This window comes from Miniopterus schreibersii (genome assembly GCF_964146895.1).
Source record: "Miniopterus schreibersii genome assembly, chromosome: 4".
Classification (NCBI taxonomy): Eukaryota; Metazoa; Chordata; class Mammalia; order Chiroptera; family Miniopteridae; genus Miniopterus; species Miniopterus schreibersii.
In genome coordinates, this window is record NC_138105.1 from 82,416,130 (window position 1) to 82,437,919 (window position 21,790).

The window sequence follows — 21,790 nt, forward strand, 5'->3', positions numbered from 1 at the left end:
GTTTGTGTGTCAAAGGACACTGTCAAGAGAGTGAAAAGGCAACTCACAGAGTAGATTATAATTCAGAGAATAAAGTAAATATCCATTAACCCATAGTAATATAAATAAACGACTCCAGTAAAGTAGGACGTTCTTTACAAACATCCGAATAGTGCATGTAGCTACTCCCCCTTCAGGAGGTGGAGTGTAATTCCCCTCCTACTGACTTGCGAATAGAACATGGGAAGGGAAAATGGTACCTTTACAAAGCCACCCGAAAGGCACCGCCTTAACCAAGCGATCAAGCAAGAGACCTGGGGGCGGGGTCACTCTAGACCCCTCTTCTTTTACCTCCATTTATTTCACTTTACAATGTCTCACTGTGATTTGCCTTCCAAAAATCTGTCGCATAGCACTCTTTGCCCCACGGGCAGCCACTGCCTTGCTTCAGTGGTCATGATGCTGTTCCACCTGGGCCTTCTCCACAAGGGAAGCAGCTCAAAATACTACAGGTAGTGGGAAGGGTTAGGAGACGAGGCGTTATGACCATCCGACTGAGGTTAAGTAACATGCCCAAGGTCACACAGCTGGGAGGTGCTGAAGTGAGGATTTGAATTCAGGCAGTCCGGCTCCAGAGTCTGTTTAAACCATTTCTCAGTATAAATAAAAATGGGTTTTGAAAATCCTTTGTGATCAGACTTGACTACATCAGTTATTCGAGTAACACTAGTTGCTTTAACGGAAAAATCCCAGGTCTCAATGGCGTATTATAACAAAATTCCTCGTATCACAATGCTCCCAAGGCAGTGATAGAGAAGTCTACATTCCTTCTGCTGTGTGACTGCCACCTTCCGGAGACCCTCCTGTGCACTTGGCCAGCAGATGGGGGGAAGCTCATAGGGTTGCGTAAGATGTTTTTATAGACCAGCTCTGGGAATAGCAAAGGTTTCTTTTCACCATTTGTACCCCCAGCTGTGTCCCCTAGAAGAGGACATGGAGTTTGGTGAGCACCTGAGTTTTTGCCAAAATCTAACTGCTTATAATTCTGATTTACTTAAGAAAGACTGACTGAGCATCTACTCTATACTTCAATTTATACTAGCTTATGCTTTTCAAAATATGTATATATCCAGAGCCAGACAGTGCACAAAATTTAGAATCTCTTCCATCTCAAAAAGGCAGTATACAATTGGAGAGTCACACATTCACGTACGCGTATATGGATAGCTATTATCAAACTCCGCAATTATTAACACTACATGACTCACATTCACGAATTGGCTAAAATTCTTTCACATGCTCAATAACAAACAAAAAACCCTCAAACCCTACCCAAAATAGTGTCAAATACTTGCAAGTATCCTATATTACTAGGGAAAAAATCACATTTTTGAAGTGTTTCTAATTTTTAAGTATTAAAGGGAAAAAAAGGCAAGACAAAATCCTCTAAGGAAAACAAATTCTCTAGTGACGCTACAAAAGGGTGTTTGTCATATAGGGCATGTCCATCCCATAGATACTATTTTAGATAAAAGTGACATGGAATTGGCTTCAGGAAAAGGGGGTTTATAAACTTTGCATTTCCTTTTAAAACAACTTGTACATGAGAATGGTATTTTGAAGTTACCATTTACCAACCTCCTGCCGGCTGTGGGCCTTTTTACCATCATGAAGTGGACAGAGGTAAAAATCAAGTCTAATGAAAAAATTTACATTCATATATATCTTGTTTGTCCACTGACCTCAAGTTCATCCACCAAAGGACAAAGAAAATAGAAATCTAGAAATAAGTCTATGACATTTGGAAAATTGACCCGTTTTAATTTCTTAAAAAACAAAAAACACAACACAACATCAAATTATTTTTACCATCTACAATTCAGTTATATCCAAACATTCTAAGACCAAACAGAGTTCCCTGCCCAGAAGCGGGGAATGAAAATGAGACACGAAGGCGAACGCTGAAGATCAAAGTTCCAGCTGTACGTCGCAAGTCTTCCATTCAAACACATTCCAATGCTTTTCGTTTCACAGTCTGTTAAAGTGTTTTACAGGAAGTTCTTTAAAATAATTTCATCCCAGACACCAGGTTTCTTCAATGATACAGCTTTGTGACACTGGTTTCCATCAGATAGGAATACAAAGTAACTTTTATTCGTGTCTTTTTTGGTAGCGTAGAGAAGTAAAACTATCAGCCAGATTCCTTTAGTGATCAATGAGGAAAGTAGAGGTGAGAGACCTGGGCTGTGCTGGCTGCTGGGCTCCACTTGTCTTTCTGAGGGTGTGACTTGAGAAGTGTAAATCACACTCATGCCACTACAATGATTAGTACTAGTAATCTTTTTTTAGATGATAAAAAGGAAAATACCCAATGGACATAAAAATGGTCAAAAGGTTTTTACTGCAGGTTAATTTCCCACCCCTCCCAAAAAATAATACAAAATGAACATATAATTGGAAGGTAACTCCATTGGACATTCCAATTCACCCCTTTGCTTGCTCCTCATAGAAAGGGAACAAGCATTAAGTTTTATTAGTAATGTTATAGTAACCAGATGTGTAATGGCAGCTTGAGGTCCATCAATCAAAGCATGGCTATCGTTCTCTGCCCACATCTGAACACATTCAGCTACCATGGAAACTACAAAGGAAGGAAAAATATATTTATTCCAAGATCCATTTACTGGGATTTTTAAGCGCCCTGTCTTCTTTAGAGCCCCAGAATGGTGATGATGTGCTAGGGGCTGCTGTGCTTCCCAGCATGAGCCCCCATTCTCTGAGGGTCCTGGGAAGGATAGTGGATCGGTCCTGGTGCCCTCATGAAGGGAGGAGGTGGTCCCATTGCATGGAACATATGTGGCCCAAAACCTGCAGATGGGAGACAAATCTGTTAGGCTTGCAGTGCCTCCGACAGCCTTTGAAACCTCTGAATCTTTTTAAAGTCAACACCACTTGCACAGAAACCAAATGACAAGGATCTTTAGAAAATGTCAGTTCACAGCACTTGCTTAGGAGTGTCTCCCTGTATTACTTCCTTGATTTGAGAATCCATTCCTCTTGGTCCAGGTTAAAAGAAAACTGCCCAGCCGGGCGTGGCTCAGCCATTGAGCATCCACCTAGGATCCAGGAGAGCTCGGTTCGATTCCCGGTCAGGGCACATGACTGGGTTTCCAGGCTCGATACCCAGTGGGGGGGGGGGGCATGCGGGAGGCAACCGATCAATGACTCATCATTGATGTTTCTATCTATCTCTCCGTCTCCCGTCCTCTTTCTGAAATCAGTAACGATATATTTAAAAAAAAAAAGAAAGAAACTCCACAGGACTCAAGTTATCTGCTCGTATGTCATCTGAGCCCCTGCTAGGTATCAAACATGCCAATCCTGCCCAGCAGGATCCCATCAGTATTTGGGAGGTGAGGGGTAAATCAAGCTGACCCTGATATGATGGAATCAAATGATGGAAGACCCTGTCTCATCATTAACGTCAATGACTAATACTAGAATGGAGGGCGTTCGGAAGCCAGAACTTTCTTCAGAGAGTATGGGAACTCCGCCACAGAAGCACTGGCCACCTGTGACTTACACTGTTCACACTGTCACTGACATTTTCTAGAGCAGCACTATAGAAAGTGCCAGTCCTGGTAACAACCATGAGCTAAATGTAACTAATTACACAACCAAGCACACTTCTTAGCTAATCTGATGATTTTTTGTAACAAGACTTTCTTAATACATTTACACCCTGGCACAAGCTCCTTATCTTGTTGCAGACAGGTAATGACACTGTGAAATGACGAAAGCCCACAGCCTACACTTTAAGCAATGGTGCTCTAGGGCATCACAATTACATCAGCACAGGGAACAAACTGGTGATAGGTCATGATAATCCAAGAAATTCCATCCTGATTTTACATATACTCAGATCTTTAGAAAAATGGCTACTTTCCCCTCCTCGCAGGCCAAGAAAACAATAAAATATCAAAAATCCTAACAAATCAGATTTACTTGAGAATTCCATGAGGCAAACTCAAAGGATTTAGACTATTAGACATGATGGTGAGGTATAAAGACAGGGCTTTCAAAAGGATTTTTCTGGGCTAAATCAGACGTATTTACAAGGAAGGTGGAAGTTACCTGGGGGTGGGGGTGGAGCAATTCCAGGGGGGGGCGGCAGGGCGATGTTCACCACAGCTGGAGGGCCACTGGGGGGTAGGTTGAAGTAGTTGGCAGAGGCTTCTTCTTCTGCTGCAGGAGGAGGAGGAAGAGCTGGAGAAGAGAAAACAGCCACCTGTTAGAGGGGAAGCCAAGTGTGCAATGTTGTTTCCACCGCTTTTAATTCGGGGAGCTCCTGCAGGGAGACGGCTGTTTCTGGAGCCAGAGACCTGGGTCTCTTCCAGCACCGAAGGCACATCAAAGCAGCCCGAGCATCTGAAGCCAGCAAGCTCCTGGGCAGGCGGGAAGCCTGCACTCACCTCCTGGCAGGCCTGGAACGGGCTCCAGCTTGATGCCAGACTCCGTGGTCCCGTCCTTCTCTTTTTCTTTTCCTCGAGCTGCTTGGGACCTGAGAGACACACACGTCAGCACTGCGCCCCTTCTCTCACACCTTCTCCTGCTCCCTAGTCAGATGAGGCTCCTTCACTCCTTGCCTCGTCAGCAAGCACTCCTTCCCCTTAAATGCCACCGTGCAGAGTGGATAAGAGCAAAGGCTTTGAAGCCAGAAAGACCTGGTTCAAGCCCTGCTAGAACTGTTGTAAGGACAAGAGGCAACCTATGCCTGTTTAGCACCCAGGAAGCACCCCATAAGGGCCCCTGCTGCTATTAGCCATCTTCTCCCTGGTTCCAAGTTGGAAACATGTTCCCCTTAAACCTTCAGGGTGTTTTATCCCTTTCAAACGTAAATTAGCTATTCTTCCCCACTGGACAGTCAGCCCCTAGGGGACAGAATCTGAGTCTAACTCATTTGTAAACTCAACTCTCAAATCTACCTTTCAGGCCGTGGCATTATATCTGGCCTATAAGACTGGTCACAAAACACATGAACCTTCAAAGGAGATTATTATACCAAAACCCCAAATTAATGTCCAAAGCAGGGTGCTCCCACGTCCACAGGAATGAATGCTGGATAGACAATGAAAAATTCTTTTTGGCCTATTCACCAAAAGCTCTCTAGCCCCAGGTAATGAAACAGTTTTCTTGAAAAGATCTTTTTAAAATAGTCTGTTCTCACCTTCCCCATTTCACGTTGAGTCTACGGCCATTGACAATCAGCTTATTAAAGGACTTCTCCGCAGCCACTTCGGCAGCCTGCCTTGTGGCAAACTGAATGAAAGCACACTGCTGTCGCTGCACCACGGTGATCGTCCGGATCTCTCCAAACTGGTAGAAATGATTTCTGAAGGGACACAGACAGAGAAAAACGAGAGTTAACAACACACACATTTCCAGGAGGCTGAGAGCCGATTATTCACTCTTCCACTGACTCACCACAAGGTACATGGCCCCATGGTGATCTGCCTAACTACCTGCAGGTAGTTCCCCCAATACCTTATCTACTATGAGGCTGCGTATTGAGAGGGAAAGAAAAGTAACAAGCAATTAAAGGTTATTCAATATCTCAGGGTTCTCACCATGGAGGAAAGGGGGCGCCACTAAGTTCCTTAAGGGATCCTAAACCCTAGATAAGAGACTGGCCAACTAAAGCCCACGTGGCCCCATAAGCCAAGAATGTTTTTAAAAATTTTTTTAAGGTTGTAAAAAAGAGAAAGGGAAAAAGTCTGCCACCTCCTGGGGACTGTCTAGCTCACTTAGAGTGCAGTGGAAGCAGCTACCAAGGGCAGCTTATAAAATTATATGAGTTTCTTCTCCACTTTCTCTCTTTGGAAGAAGTATTTCCACTCTGCCCAGATGTCTCATCTAGATCACCAAAATACAAGCCAAGAATCATACAAATTTCCAAATGCCAATCTCTTTAAAAAGCCAACAATTTAAACCATAAGAATTTTATAACTGCAAAGCTTTCCCTCCCCTACATAATTAAGCATACTTGGACGTGTGCCCTATTCTAAAAACTCTAATTGGCTATTAGGACAAACAGAATCTCATGTAATTATTACCATATGGAAGATGGACTAAGCACTCTTGATGGACCTTACTACTCTGGCATCATGAAGAACAATTTTATAAAAATTCTAGCTGGCATATTTACTGACTACAGACTGACTAAAGAAAAATGTACTTTGTAAAGGATTATCATGCCTGCCTGTTTCTGCCCCGCAAAGTTATTCCAGGGCAGTTAAAAACAAAAAGAGCTCTTAAATTGTATCCACAAACCTTAGATCTGTCTCAGTAATGGTATCACCCAGACCACCAACATATAGTGTGGTGATAGTCTTGTCCTCTGGCGGGTCCAGACGAGGCATTGTTGAAGCCCGCTTTAAAAGCTTATCTGCCACAGGGTCATTGATTCCATAATATCGGTCTTTAATGTTCTGATCAGCAAGGGGGTCATCTGGATCTGTAGGCTTCTCATGTCTATGGTTCAAGAAAGAACAATGAATAAAGGTGAAACAGTGGAAAACATTTATAGGTATCACCCAACAGTAGCAATGTAAGTCCCAAAAACATACCCTAAAATGCCTTTTGAACTAAAACCTTGGTCATCTCAAAACATAATCATCAAAATAGAACTAAATGATTTACTATATTACAATGACTTGCCAACCTCCTAAAAGCCATCTAAATGACCATCTAGGATGGCAGAGTTTCCATACAGAGAAATGCTTTTGGCATGATCCATCCCAAAACAAAGGGTAACCAAAACACTGTTGTCCCTCCCTAGGTCAATGGCTCTTAACATATTTGAGGTCTTGCATTCCACTGAGTCTGATTAAAGCTATAGACCCAGCCCTGGAAAACGGAGTAATTTTTTTGGCAGGGGTGGTGTTAATCAACCCCAAGTTAAGAGCTCCTAACCCAGATGCTTGGCAATTTTGACTGAAACATACTCACACACCCTTAGATTCCTGGCTTTAATTTGACCTCAACTATACACTGAGATTCAAGCCAGTGATACCATGACAGTGAAGGCTTACACTTCAGGCAGAAACTCTTAGGGTCAACATCTATACTATACAGCAGAGTGACTTAGCTTCCCAAGGCTCAGCTATAAGTAAAAGCTCCATTATACATAAAAACAATTTAATCAAGCTTTTCTATATTTAACAGTCTAAAGACATGAGATATACCACACTAGTTGTATAAACTTTTAGACTTTAAAGCAGAAATAGTTTAAACTGGCACCTCCCAATTCTTCGATAACTAATCATCTGAAAGCAAATACTGAAAATGCACTTTTTAGCTCTTACCTGTATGGGCACTCCTCTCCTCTCTTACACTCTCCTTTCACCCAGAAGGAGCAAATATGGGGTCGATTCCTTTTGTAGTAGGGTGTGGTCCGGGCCAGTTTGAGCAGCATGTCACTGGTGGATGTGGCTTTCCCCAGCATGCCAACTGGCCGTGTTCCATCAGAGTTAGAAATCTACACCAGGATGGCAAATTCAGAAGATAAATGATATAAACTCTGTCAATCCACTAGGATTCTTTTATGAAATGTAGGACTGTATCAAGAAAGTGGCAGCATACCTCCCTCTCCATGTTCTGTGTGTAGTACTCCTTGTTGACATCTGATTTTGGCATGTCATCCTTAAAAGACAACCCTGCGTCACGAACCTGGATGGGCAGGCCTGGTACAAAGAAAAGAAGGAAAAACACTCAGGTATATTTTAAAATATTACTGAATATACATATCATCCTTTCCTTCTCCACTTTCTTATTTGGTACCAGAGGCTTTACTATATTTTCACTCAATATCTTGAGGACTATTAGGCAAATATTGCTACAGATCATTCGAAGAAATTGTCCTAATTCCTGAACTGTCATGATTTTGAAACAAATGTTTTAGAAAATCTTTTAGATGAACAAACTTTGGGTATAGTCAAACTTGACCTGTAAATCAATAATGTGTCTAGCTTTTATTATAACACAATTTATTTAAAATAAACATAAAAAGTGGTTAATTTTTAGGTTGGTCCTACAGATTGTCTGGATAGTCATGGTCATATAAGGGTAATTGTATTCTAGCTCTGGAACACCTCCTAACGAACATATAAATAATATGTGACCAGGCCCTGAGAAGCAGGTTAGCTTTCTGAATTTAACATATACAAACTCATATTTTCCTTTTCCCTTTTATTGTATAGTAAAAACTCTTGTTGAAAAAGTATTTCCTCATAAACAAGTCACTTTCAGTTAAGAAAAAAAAAGCACTTACTCTGAAACAGTGGCAGTATATCAATCCTAACAATACAGTTGAGACAAAAACTTAAAGCACAAGTAGCCTATGAGCTTCTGATAGGGATTTTGGAAAAAAGCTTTGGATCTAAAAAATAGCTTAAGGCAAAGAAATTACCTACCCATAGGAACAAGGCCTTTACCTCCCCTTGGCTACAGGGATGTACATGAAGGAGCTTTAGGCCAGCTCTAATTAATTCCCAACTTCTCCTTAAGTTCCTACTGTTGCTTAGGAGGACTCTAGGATGGCCTAGTATGGTTCTCCTCTTACTACAAAAAGCAGACCACAGGTGACATTCCAAGCTGGGCTCAGAACCAGAGGTAGGGTAGACATGGGAGATAAAAAGACTGGTTTGCTGTCTAGGGCACCTACATACTTTTAGATCTACTGGACAGGGCAAACATACCATACTCTAGATCCAAGAGGCAGGTCTGGCAGACATTCTTCAATTTACTACAGGTCTGGCACACTTCAGTCTTCTTGAAACGCATGCGGACCCCGGGGCACCAGCGAAACACTGTGAATGGCCTAGCACAGATCTTTAACACAAAATAAGAGCCACAGAGTATGAATGGTCCTTACCTAGACAATCAGTGCAAGAGATTTAATAACAATGGGGGATTCAAAGAAAGGATCCCTGAATCTAGGGTATACAAGAGACTTTAGCAATCATCTAGTCTAACTGCCATCTGATATTTCAATCTTATTTTCAACACCTTGCCCTAGTAGTAAAAAACTCACATAGTACAGAAATAAAATACTCAAAAGTCAAAGTCCTCTCCACCCCAGAGGTAACCACCATTAATAATCTGACTCTTAATCTTTTTGGAGGGAGTGGGGAGTGTCATATACTCCTTTGAGAATCTTATGACAACTATGATATTCCTCTTCAGCTAAAATTCTCATGTGCACAATCAATCAACACTTCATGTATAATCTCAAGGGGTTCAAAATCCACAGACACCAGGTTAAGAACCCCTGCATTAAAGGGCTCATTTTCTTACCTCACACACTAAACAGTTAACAGCCAGTGAGTATATAAATGACACATGAAAGTTGCGTAGCACTGACTTTTACTGGAAGACCTCAAAGCTCAGCAAGTTGAAGGCTAATTTGGTAGAAAAAAAGGAAAATAAAACGAAATCATTACTCTTTAACAGACATACTTACTTTGCATTCCTTCCCGTACTTTTCTTTGGTCTGAAATAGAAAAAAAAACACCAGAAAACAACTGAAGCAGACCAGATATCTGCTTCTTCCCCAAATACAACCCAAGAAATGTGTCTGGAGATCCCTGGCATCCCAAAGGGCAGGGAGTGGGGTATATATCCTAATCACCTACTATGAGTTATAACCTCTAAAGAATCTTATGGATCTAATACCAGGTAAGTATGCGTCTTAACAGAGCCACAACTCTTAGGTTCACTACTGTCTTCCAAGTTCTCTCCCAAGAAATAAACTTCCTAAACGTCCTGTTTCCACAGTCCCTGCATCAGGAAGGATGTAGCCATGGTCAGCCCATTTTACAAAGTTTAGTTAGAAGGTAACTACCACAGGCTGTGCTAATATCTTGCATGTATTAAATGTTCCCTTCCCATAAGCTATTCGACATCTTGAACAATCAATGTATCAACACCCACAAGAATATAGTCCTGCCCAGGCAGCATGGCTCAGCAGCACATGCCCAGGTTGCGGGCTTGATCCCTGGTGGGGGTCGTGCAGGAGGCAGCAGATCAATGACTCTCTCTCATCATTGATGTTTCTATCTCTCTCTCCCTCTCCCTTCCTCTCTCTGAAATCAATAATCTAATTATTGAATGTTGTCACTAATTCTACCCTTATGTGACAATAGGGGCCACCTTACATTAAAAGAGACAGACAAGGTGCAGTGGCCAAAAGGCATTTGATTAGGAGTCAGGAAACCTAGCATCCTGGTTCTCTTCCTAACTTGCTGAGGTCCCTGGAGCATATCTGAATTTAAATCCCAGCTCCACTCATTATTTGCTATGTAAAAAGACATTAACTCAACTTCTGGTTTATAGGTGTCTCTCCCAGGTAACAAATCTGAGCTTTCATTATGGCTCCTATATCACAGGAGTGTCGCTGAGTTTCAAAGTGACAGAATAAGCATGACAGTCTTTGCAAACTGTCATAGACTTTGGGTTAGTAGAGGAGCATCACTACTTCTGCATGGCTAAGAGAAGCACTTCAGGACAGTTGTGCAAATACCACCACGTTTACGGAATACGAATAATTCCCGTTTCACACACCATCACTCACCATTCGGATATATGGGTTTTCTCCAAGACACGTCTGGCAAAGAATGGGGAAGTCCTGGTGAAAATGGGAAATCTGGTTGAGAGGTAGGTTCCGGGGACCCTGCCATCTCAGCCACACTCGTGGGGCACGGGGAGGTTGGCGGGGAGAAGGGCACGGGGCGAGGGCGGGGGACAGGCAGGACAGGAACCCGAGGTCTAGCACGGGCCCGGCCACGGGAGGGGGCGCTGTCTGCTCTTCCGGCAGGCGGCGGGAGAGGAGACCGGCACGAAAAGAGCGGAGGGGACAGGCATGCAAAGGGGGCTGGTCTCGGACCCTGGCTGAGCCCCCTCCCTCCACGCCCGCAGGCGGGCCGCCCTCCGCCTCCCGCTCCAGCCGAGCTAGGCCGCGGCGCCGCCTCCTCCCCGGAACCCCCTGGGCCGCGCCGCAGCCACGGCCTGGCCCGCCCGCGGGAGGCCCAGCTTCGCCGCCTCTTTCCGTCCCCCTCCGGCAGGCACACTCACCGCATCCTCCCAGTTCTGCCTGTTGTAGGTGTTGGAACCCAGAGATGTCGCCATCTTGAGAGCGCCCGGAGGCAGCGGCCGCTTCCGAGTTGGAAGAGAGGACCGCCACAATCCCGTCAGGCCCCCGAGCTGCTTCCCGGCCTGTTACGTCTTATTTGCGCGTCTAGTGCGCCCTTGGGGGGCGGGGCCTTGTACGTGCGCCCTGGGGGCGGGGCCTCGTGCGCCTTGACGTCATCGGCTCGGAATTTCTTGGCTTCACTTTTGCAGTCTTGATGTGTGTCACTGGTCTGGGTTGGTCCCTGCTTGGGATGAAGAGCTACAAGTGCATCTGATTTATTTAAAAATTGAGTGAAAGAATAAAGGAACAAGTAATGAATGAGGGGATGGGATTAAGGCAGCGTTAGCTCCCACTGAGAGCCTATTATGCCAAAGCTGGGCGAATGTCTTGCCGTGCGAGTGGCTTAATTGCTGCAGGGTTGCCAGAATTAGAAGCAAAAACACCGGATGCCTAGTTAAGTTTGAATTTCAGATAAACAACGAACCATATTTTAGTATAAACATGTTTCAGACATTTATACTAAAAAATGACTCATCTGAAAGCCGAATTTAGCTGGATGTCATGTATTTTTATCTGGTAACCACTACCCTCTACTCTAGTATGATTGTCCCTGTTTTATAGAAAAGGAAACAGGTTCAGACAGATTAACTTGCTCTTGGTCATATAGTTAATAAATGGTGAAACCACAAATCCAAAGACAATAGTACTGTTTTTCCAACTTCTAAAATGAAAAACGTCTTAAGGATCAACATAAGCATTGTTATATCGTTTTGGGAACAACTTGTAACTACTCTGCCAATATTTTACTAATTTCAAGCATTCTGGTACCACTTTAATAATTTTTGACATATCCAATCATCATTTGTCACCTAAAACATTTGTCACCTAATTTTTTTTTAATGAGGTTTAAAGTATAATTTCTGTACAGAAGTTTACCTTGTCCTTTTACAGTTAGAAAATTTTACACACATTCACAAATATATAGTTCCACCCCCAAAATTCCCTTGTGCACCAATCAATCCACTTCCCACATACACTGTCAGTGGTGACCACTGGTCTGTGTTCTGTCCCTATGGTTTTGCCTTTTCCAGAATGTCATAAGTGGAATCCTATATAGCCTTTTGGGTCTAACTTCTTTTTCTTAGAATATTGTATTTGAGATCCACTCATATTGTTATGTTATTGGTAATGTGTTCCTTTTTATTGCTGAGAATGCCACTGTGTGGCTACACTGGGGTAAAACAATTCATTTGCCAGGTGATGGACATTAGAGTTGTTCCAGATTTCCATGAATATAAATAAAGCCATTATAAACATTCATACACAGGTTGCTGCATGGCCACAGGTATTCATAGGTAAACACCTAGGGGTGAGATTTCATCATATAGTATATATATCTTTTCCTCTATGAGAAAGTGCTTGGGTTTATCTGAGCTTCTTGGATCTGTGGTTTGTCTTTTCTTGTATTTTGAAAATTCTTAGATGTCATCTGTTCAAATATTCTTCTGCCCATTTTCTTCTCCATCTGGAACTCCAATTACACATTAGACCATTTGATATTGTCCCATAGATCTAGAATATTTTGTTGGTTCACTCTTTGGGGGGGGGTGTCAGTTTGGATAATATCTATTGACCCATCTCTAAGTTTCCTGATTCTTCTTCAGCTATGACAAATCTACTAATGAGCCCATAGAAGATATTCATCTCTGATCCTGTATTTTTTTATTTCAATTTGTCTCTTATAGTTTCTACTTCTTTGCTGATATCTATTCACACATATTACCCATATTTTCGACTAGATTCAACATGTTAATCAGAGTTTAAGTCCCCGTTTGTTAGTCCCTACATCTGGATCATATCTGTATGTGGTTTTGTTGACTGTTGATAAAAAATGGCTTGGTTTTTCTTTGTGTATCTCATTTTTTATTGCCAGTCAGTGCTTATATAACAGTAGAGACTGGGTAAAAAGTAGTAATGCTTGAAAATGGACAAGCCTCTTCTATTTGTGTGGGGTTTGGTCAATCTAGTCAGGAACTGAGCTGGGTTTGGGTTTTGTTACGATGGTTGCCTTCAGTGTACCACAGCTTTCACATCCTCCAGCATTATTTTGTGCTTTTGGTTAGAAATGAAGACCATTTCCAGTAGAAGGAGGGAAGGAAGAGTTGAGTACAGATGAAGGTGGATGAGTGGCTACTTGTTGGGGTTGGGCCATTTTGTATATTTGAAAGGATATTTTTGGGAGCAATGACCCAGGATAGAAGCTGGTAGAGACCAGCAACGTAACATTTATATAGTGGTTCTGAATATGTTTATAAGGAGCTCAAGTAACATCCATCCATATGTTACAGTGAACCAACCTGATATGAGGTTTTAGCTTAGTTCACTTAAAGAAATGGAAGGGAGCATTCCCCACTGATTCTCATACTAACTCTTAACTCCACCTGTCTTCTGACTAGCCGTGCTGTTCCAGTCTTCATGAAACCAAACAAAACACACTCAAGCTTTGTCCACTTTATTTCACTACATTAAGTTAAGCAATAAGGCAAAACAGGAACCTGCCATTCATTAAGATCAAGGAGTGCCCCTCATTCCCCAAAGGGACCAAAAAGGATGTTTCTTCACAAATACGCATGACATTTAGCTCAATATGCCTACAAGCACTTTGAACAAAATAAAACTTTGGTGGGCTAATCAAATCACAAATCCAAATTAACTTTGCCTTAAGTTTCCAAAATTGTAGTTTCTAGTGCTAATGACATCTAATTCGCCTGCAGTGGTGCACACCGACTATGCAGTAAAAATCCTGCATCTAATCTAATATACAAAAGTGACAAATAAAATACCGAATTCACCAGCTACAGATGTTGAACCATTTCTACTAACACACAGAATACCAGCTTGCACTGCAAACTATTTTGAGGAAACATTAAATCAATGACTCTGTTATTCTGCAAGTTAATTTGGCTTCTGAAGAAAAAAAAAATTCTATGATCAAAAGTGTTTTTGTGTTTCTGTGTCACAGGGGGTGACGAGACCCATTACTTTAACCTTATTACTTTGGAAACAAATACCAGCTACATGCCATAAATGCACAACATACAACTGTGTGTAGTCTATGCAAGTGTGTAAACTAAGAAAGCTATCGTCTACTTTGATGCCCTTTACTCCACCGGCAAATGGAGCGGCTTCACAGTAGGCTCTAGCAGGTAGTGAAATAAAAATTAATTTGACGCTCTGTGGGGTCACACATGAAACTATTTCTATAGTTTGCAAATTTGTAATTACACAATCCCTGCCCCAACTTTTAGGAGCCTAAATCTTACTTATTATTGTTATAACATTAGAGATGAGTTTTTTCTTACACTGCACCATATATATTACTCTGTGGAATATTGTTTCATAAAACTGGCTTGACCTCAGGAGTACCACTTAGTGTCTTTCAAAGGCTTCCTAAATATTTTTATCTTCCAGAGGGAGCTGACAAGATACTAAGTCCTGTCTATATTCTAGATTACTATAGATCTTATTTTTTTTCTTTTAAACTAAAGGCTTTCACTTGAAAACAAAACCATGGTAAACAGGAAAAATTTCTCTTTTCACCAAAAGTCTGTTGGCCGCTTGCTAACAATGCATGTACAGAAAATGTGGTGCAGATGGTGGTCTACTTTGCTGTCTCATTTTAGAAAACATCACAGAAATTCAGGTTAACAACCCAACTCCAGGATATGGAATGAAAACAGAATGTGTGCTGTTAGGCAAGTGTTCTGGGCTACTTGCTGAGCTATTTTATGGTTTACAATCAAAACAGTCTCATTTGACATACCATTTGAAAAAAGTCATACTCAGGAAAGGTTCTTTTTCTTAATATCCAGTTTTGGATTCAAGAGATTATAATTGTTAATCCCACCTCAAATCAATGGAAGAACAATAGTTCAGATCATGCTAACAATCTAACCTTTAAAATGTTCTCTGCATTCCAGAAGTAACCTTGTCTACCAAGTTTTCTTTGGGTTCTTTCCAGGTTGCAAATACTCACAACAATCTACTGAGTTAAAGAGGCAGAGCAGAGAAGGGGTAGAGAGTAAGACATACAAAGATTGCCTCCATGTGGAAGTATTCATCCCTGGATATTGTGGCAAAATTTGAAGTGAATGGAATTTGCCACCCCCTTGACATGACATGTAAATGCCTGCTTCCCAAATTCTTCTAAAAAAAAAAAAAAAATTCCATATTCTGCTGGGAAAACATTTTTAAGAGCAACCAATAAGTATCCTGTATTCACTCAGAAGAGAGCATATCAAAGTGCCTTAAGAGTTTTCAATCATCGCAAAATTAAAGACAATGTGAAAATTCTATTTTCCTGTCAAATGGAAATCTACGGCACGATGGCAAGTCAAGGGATACGTTTAGATTGCTGATTATATCTAACGGACGCAGAAAGCAGTTGACACTGAGACCAAGGCCAGATCGTGGCTAATAGGTCTATCTTTCAGTTGTCATTTTAAGCTTCATCTGTGAGATTATGATCCTGTGTGAGATCAGATCAGAAGATATATGTCAGTGTTTCTAAGCGGCAAATCTAATGCCACGCCAAGGAACAGCCATCCGCTTTCTTGGGATGAAACTATGCTGTTGTTATTCAACGTGCAGGGTTCAGTGAGGGAGACACAGACGTACTGGTGTTAACAGAAGTGAAAGCAAGAGGAACAACAGTTGCCCTGTGTTCCTAATGCCTTGCCTATGCCCCACCCTCCTGGGAACAGGATTCAGTAGTGCATGGGTACATCATTATAAACAAGGCCTAATGAAGCAGCGGCTTCCACATTTTAACACAGGTTTGTGGTGACACTGTCCTTTGGGATCTGCCCACCAGTGAAACCTTTTAAGGAAGAAGTGGGCCCAAGCTGAGTTCCACATGCTGAGTGAGCCAGATGACTTCTGTGCCCTGGTCACTTTCTTCGATGGGGCGGATGGGTGCTGCCAGGTTTTTAAAATCATGCTTCATCTTAAAGCACACGGTCACCTGGCCCTCCTCACGTTGTGGGGTCACTTTGATGAAAATACCCACTTTGTTGGCCTTTCTGAAGGCTATAATGCTATGGAAGGAAATAAGCACAGTATTAGGTCACAAGTCAGCCAAGCCACTAAGATGTACAGTCGTTTTATGCCCCAACAGGAAATCTGATGACAAGATATAACCACCACCCGTTTATCAGCAATGAAGAGTTTCTTCAGCAAAATAATCTCCTTTTTTAAATGTTACAAAAGATATAGTCAAACAAATTCAAATGGGAAAAAGTAAAAGTATTTCCTCTTATTTTCCCCTTCAGCACAAAAGAAAAACTGCAAACACTTTGGTTCTTAACCTACCAGATATTTTCCTGTTTCCACTTTTCTGTTTTTTTAACCAACACAAAAGGTACACACTATCTGCAACTTGCTTTTCTCAACTTGCTCTGTTTACCACATTCTGTTTATCACGCCTTTCCATATTGGTGCATACAGATCTTCTCCATTCTCCTTAGTGGCTGCCTAGTATTCCATTCTGCATTTACCATAGCTGGATACACTGAGGTGGCTGCCAACGTTCCTGCCATAAACAAGGGTGCTGGGAAAATCCCTTTACATTCACCTTTGTGCACATGTGGTAATATTTCTATAGGACAAAGACAGATCATAGCTCAGAGCTAAAGGAATTTCTGGAATACCATAAATCAGTGTTTTTGTAAATAATCTCTATAAATTAGGAACTTTTAGAATAGAAAAAATATCTCTTTAGTTGAGGTTTCCATTTCAGTTCTCTCTGACATGCACTGAAGTGTTTGCCTTAATAACATAGCTTCAAAAAGTAATGAAATAAACAGAACTTGATATACTGTCCAAATGACAGTTACTCTCAGAAAAGTTGCTGGAATCAAACATTTACATACTTAAGCAGTACTGCATAACATTAATTTCCAGGTATCTAAAAGTCCTATAAAGTATAGTAATGTGAAATATAATTAATTCAGTTTTGTCAATCTGTCATATAATTAATCCGACTGGAATTTCATATCTCAGATGATCTTTCAAGAAGTTGGCCTTGAATTTCTGTACATCATGAATGTAATTTAAGGACTCACATGAAGCTTAAGATTACAGAGCACGCATTGTGTATTGTAGTTAACTAAACCTTTGATTTGTTATCAGATTCATTTTTTAAAATGCAGTTAAAAATAGTAAAAAGGAAAAAGTCTGTTTTCCTATCCTTAATTTCCCAGGCAACCACAGCCATCTGGAAAGTTTAAAAAGAAATTCAGACTTCTGGCGCCTCCCCTAAACCTGCTGCAGGGAATCTCTGAGGTGGAGCCCGGGACTCTACAGAACAAAATGAAATAAACCACCCACCGGGTGCTTTCTCAAGAGAACCTTTTTGGTAACCACTGTGTTAGTCTCACCTGTGCTCCCACTTTACTCTCCCAACCCATCCTGTGTTCTCGATTTTTTCCAAACCTTGCTGAGGGAACTTCTGATCATTCTGCTACAAAGCCTTAAATGTTCCCTGTGCCAGTGTGTTAAGCTATATACATGCTTCTCAGCTCTAAGCTCACTTTCTACATCTTGCTTTGTGACCCAGGACTCTGCTAACCACATTCTGCTCTGTAGGCTGGCTCCCCGTCAGGTTCTCTTTAGGGGGCTCTAAAGGGAGACTAGAGCCTGCAAGAGAGAGGGGCTTGCTCCGCCCTGGGAGCTTCCTGTTTGTGTGTGGTTCCCATGGGCACCACTCCAGCAATGCTCCTTCACCCAGAAAGTGGCAGGAGCCAACGGCAGTTTTCCAACTCTTGCATAGCTGGCTGCACCATGCATGCCTCTTCTGCCACCCTGAGATGTCAGCACCTGCCAAGCAGTGTCCCTTCTCTCACCTTCCCCAAAGGTTTGAATTTCTGCTCCATGGGGCTCCTCCGTCAAGCTCCTAAATTTTAACAATTCTCACCATTTTCCTGTGTTCCCTCAGCCCTTAGGTGGTAGCTGCTTCATAAAATTGCCAGCTCTGGGATACTTCAAGTTCTTTATAGCCTTTGAAGTTACTCAGTTAACAATTCTTTATATCAAATCCTCTCTGTTCAAATAACTGACATGATTTCTGTCTTTATACTGAACAATGACTGATGCACTCCTCATTCAGGAAAGGGTTTGGTTTTTTACTTTTCAGTTACTAGGTATGAGAGAATAAAATCTATTAATTACTCTAAGAAAGTGAGGGTGGGGTGGACAAATCCAATGATAAATCTATAGGGATACTATATTCTGTTCACAAGCTGTATTCTGTCCACAACTATTATAAATCAAGCATTTGATATTGTTTTATTAACATGAAAAAATGTATTAATGTGAAAAAACAAAGATTAAAACAATGTGCTTACCAAATGATACCAATGATGAAAGAAATATACAACAGGACAAACACCGGAATGTTAACAATGCTTATCTCTGGTGGTTAGGTTGTATTCTGTTTTCTTCTTTATGGTTTTATATATATTTCCCAAATGTCCATAGTAATTATTTTTATAAGAAGAGCAACTTATTTTTAAAAATCCAGATAAAAAAATTAGGATTGATAAGTGGGCCTCCTGCATCAGCCAATGTGGTGTGGGGGTCACAAAAAGCTCACTCACTCAGGATCGTCCTGAAAGTCCTGGGGTTCTGCCAACTCGTCATACTCAGCTGCTGCATCCTTGCCAGCTAACACAAGCTCTTTAGGAGGCACCACCACCTGCAGAGCAACAGAGAGGCCTTTTTCAGAAGGAATCAGAGAGTTGTAGGACACTCATTCAACGGACTACAGCAAAGTATTACACTGATGTAGACATTCATAAATAATTAGCAAGACTCAAGAAACATACAGCATTATATCACTAATATAAACTTTAAAAACGCTGTTTAAAAACACAGACATTTCCAGTAAAAATATAAGGACAAAGAAATTTAAGACAATGATAAAGTCAAGCAAGTGCTTACTTCTTTGCAGCTGCACTGGGAAATTCAAGTGGGAAGGACGCAGGGGCTTTAATTGTGACTAATGTTTTATTTCTTAAGGGGATGAAGATACACAGGCAATCACTATATTAGTCTTCAAGCTTTGTGGTATATATGGAACAGTTGATCTTTTTTTTAAAAAAAGAAAAGCATAAAGGAGAAACATTGGTTGCAGCATAATATTTCCTGAAATGGGGACGTTGGGGATGTTTATGGTCATGGAAAACAGTTAAGTGTTCTTCAGACTTATCCTCATGTTTAACTAGGTTTCGACTTCACTGTGTCAGAGGCTGACAGATAACAATGTCAACTACATTTCTAATCATGGAACAAATGAGGCTGGGGAGGTGTAAAGAGAAAAAAATAGCAAGTCCACAAGCTGGGCATATGCATCGGGCACTTACTTGTTGCTATCCTTACTGGAACAGCTTAGTGTTATTTCTTACAAAAAGGAGCAAGGACAGATATGTGTCATTTCTCTTTGGAAGTAATGCTAATAAGTAAAATAATAAGCCGTTCACGACTAAAAGGAAGGAAGTCTTTATACATGAAACAGGGAAATAAAAAAAGGGATAAGATAAAGAGATTCTCTACTAATTACTATTTGAAAGACATAGGCATCCTTTTGACCAGTTTCCGTTCATGAACACCATGCTGAGTGATGAGTCAGAAACAGATGGTCTAGAGAAAAGTTCTTGACCCAAAGTTTCTCCAAGTATTAACTGAATGACCCAATAGCAAAAGGAAGACGGGCCACATTTCATTCATTCAACTAACACAGAGACAAAATCACCTACTTTAGTATTTGCTTAGTGCTATGTATCCTCTGTGTAAGCAGAGGGCATCTAGGGGAGGTGTACCAGCTTTTAAAGGCCATGTGATTTCCTATGAGTCTTGAAGAATGAGTACGCGTTAAGACTGAAAGAGAGGTGCGGGCATGAGTGCCAGGGGAGCGGGGGCAGGAGGTAAGCATTCTAGATAAAACAAATAGCATATGCAATTCTCCACTATGGAAGTTCACAACCCACTGGGTCTGCTTGGACCTCAGCCATTAATATGTATGATTTGGAGGATGCCAGATTTGGGGATCCGGGGGAAGATCATCTGGAAAAACAGACAGAAGTGAGGACATTAAGGAGCTCTTCTGCTATGTCAAGGCATCTGAATTTCATCCCAAAGTCAGAGAAACAGCAAATAATCAGCATGTCATGATCAAAGTTAGATTTTAGAAAGATCATCCTGGTGGCAAGACAGAAGATGGACTAGAATGGATGTGGGGTTGGACTAAAAACAGTGAGATCAGTTAGGAAGTTACTGTCACAGTTCAGGTAAGAAACGATGAGTCCTTCAAATAGGGCAGTGGCAGTGTGTTTGCAGATAAACACAGTAAAGTAAAACCTTAGGAGGTAGAATCAAAACTGCATGGATGTGGAAATAGAGACGGTATAGAGTCCTTTAAGCCAGGTCAAATGAGGTCACTCCAGGAAAAGTCAGGGTCAGTCAGGATAAGACAAAATGCTCCTACCTTAGCAGTACTGTTGATATTATCAGGGTCCCCCTCATCACACTCCAGCAGTGTCACATGGGTGAGGTTCTCCACTGGATTTGTAAGAGTCAGGAGGACCTGGCTCTCCTGTGAAATAGGAAAAGCATCTCTCAGACATGATCCACTATTGTCACCTAGGTCCACTTTCCTAGCTGCTGTACCAAATATTTCACAAAATCATCACCCACCTTCCCCAGTTACTGAGCAATAACATCCACCCATACCTCTCCATAACTACATTCTCCAATTGCTCACTCATTCCTACTCTATTATTTATGTGTTAGGCCATATTCTCTCTAGAGTTGCTATTTTCACTGAGGAAATGGGACAGATCCAATGGAAAGGGCCAGTTACTACAGATCCAGAAATTCTAAGGAATGTATATAATCTAAGTGATTATTTAAAGTTTACAACTCTTGCTCCACCCAGTCCTTCACTTAAGGACTAAAAAGAAGCCCTCAAAATAAAACATGGGAGCCACAGGCTAGTCAGATGTAATAACATAGATAAAATGGCACATCAGACTGTAAAAGACTTCTAAGAATTCTTAAACCATAATTTGCCCTTGATTTGTACTCTCTCGAGAATAGCAAAAAAAATCAAAGTCAAAATGAATTGGGACTTCATAAATGTCTTTATGGGCACCATGAGAGGAAAGAACTAAAGAGGTGCTGCAGAAGATTCTTCAATTCATTAAAGGGTGGTGGGGGGGGGCACATAAGGACCTCAAAGCAGAGCAGCTGTGGTAAAGAAGAAATCTACATGATTCCTGTTATCTGCTACATATGCACACACGAGATGATGGAGAAGAGCTAAAGATGCCTGTGGAGTTCAACATCTTTCTTTTCGCCACTCACGATTCCACCTCTCTGTATGTGCACACTGCTCCTTCTGCATGCATTCAGAGATGCTATTGTCAAGAATCCCAGCTTAAAGAAATTTAAAAATCTCAATCCCTTTATTATCCCAAACTTTCTTCTTTTTTTATCCCTTGCTCACTGCATGCATGCCAAATATACACTGCCACACACACACACATACACCTCTTCAATCAATGAATT

The 21,790-nt window shown here is 41.4% G+C and overlaps 2 protein-coding genes across 3 annotated transcripts in view; both read right to left on the bottom strand.

The window, feature by feature from the left end:
* Positions 1-1,767: 1,767 nt before the first annotated feature.
* Positions 1,768-11,274, bottom strand: RBM22 (RNA binding motif protein 22). Of its 2 annotated transcripts, none has more exons than XM_081134686.1 (11): positions 11,110-11,274; positions 10,610-10,663; positions 9,334-9,437; positions 8,736-8,868; positions 7,621-7,721; positions 7,344-7,516; positions 6,310-6,510; positions 5,207-5,371; positions 4,452-4,540; positions 4,114-4,245; positions 1,768-2,847 (listed from the first exon to the last, which is right to left on the bottom strand). In XM_081134686.1, the coding sequence occupies exons 4-11, from the start codon at positions 8,818-8,820 to the stop codon at positions 2,717-2,719; spliced, it is 1,077 nt and encodes a 358-aa protein (XP_080990812.1). In that variant the 5' UTR covers positions 8,821-8,868; positions 9,334-9,437; positions 10,610-10,663; positions 11,110-11,274; the 3' UTR covers positions 1,768-2,716. The 2 variants fall into 2 exon arrangements, with proteins under 2 accessions (XP_080990812.1, XP_080990811.1); XM_081134685.1 differs by lacking the exon at positions 9,334-9,437 and adding an exon at positions 9,500-9,529.
* Positions 11,275-13,663: 2,389 nt separating this feature from the next.
* DCTN4 (dynactin subunit 4) overlaps positions 13,664-21,790 on the bottom strand; it is a 28,492-nt gene continuing 20,365 nt past the window's right edge. The window contains exons 11-13 of the mRNA XM_081135731.1: positions 20,709-20,816; positions 18,823-18,920; positions 13,664-16,263 (exon numbers count right to left, since the gene is read on the bottom strand). Of these exons, the coding sequence (XP_080991857.1) occupies positions 16,050-16,263; positions 18,823-18,920; positions 20,709-20,816 (420 nt within the window). The 3' untranslated portion in view covers positions 13,664-16,049. The remainder of the gene's footprint in view (positions 16,264-18,822; positions 18,921-20,708; positions 20,817-21,790) is intronic.

Excerpts from the sequence above, each read along its gene's own strand:
- RBM22 (XM_081134685.1), bottom strand. The coding sequence starts at position 11,163 with ATGGCGACATCTCTGGGTTCCAACACCTACAACAGGCAGAACTGGGAG. Across the intron at positions 9,530-10,609 it reads AAAACCCATATATCCGAATG|ACCAAAGAAAAGTACGGGAA; the intron begins GTGAGTGATGGT and ends TTTCTATTTCAG. Across the intron at positions 4,246-4,451 it reads CGTTCCAGGCCTGCCAGGAG|CTCTTCCTCCTCCTCCTGCA; the intron begins GTGAGTGCAGGC and ends TCTCTTCTCCAG.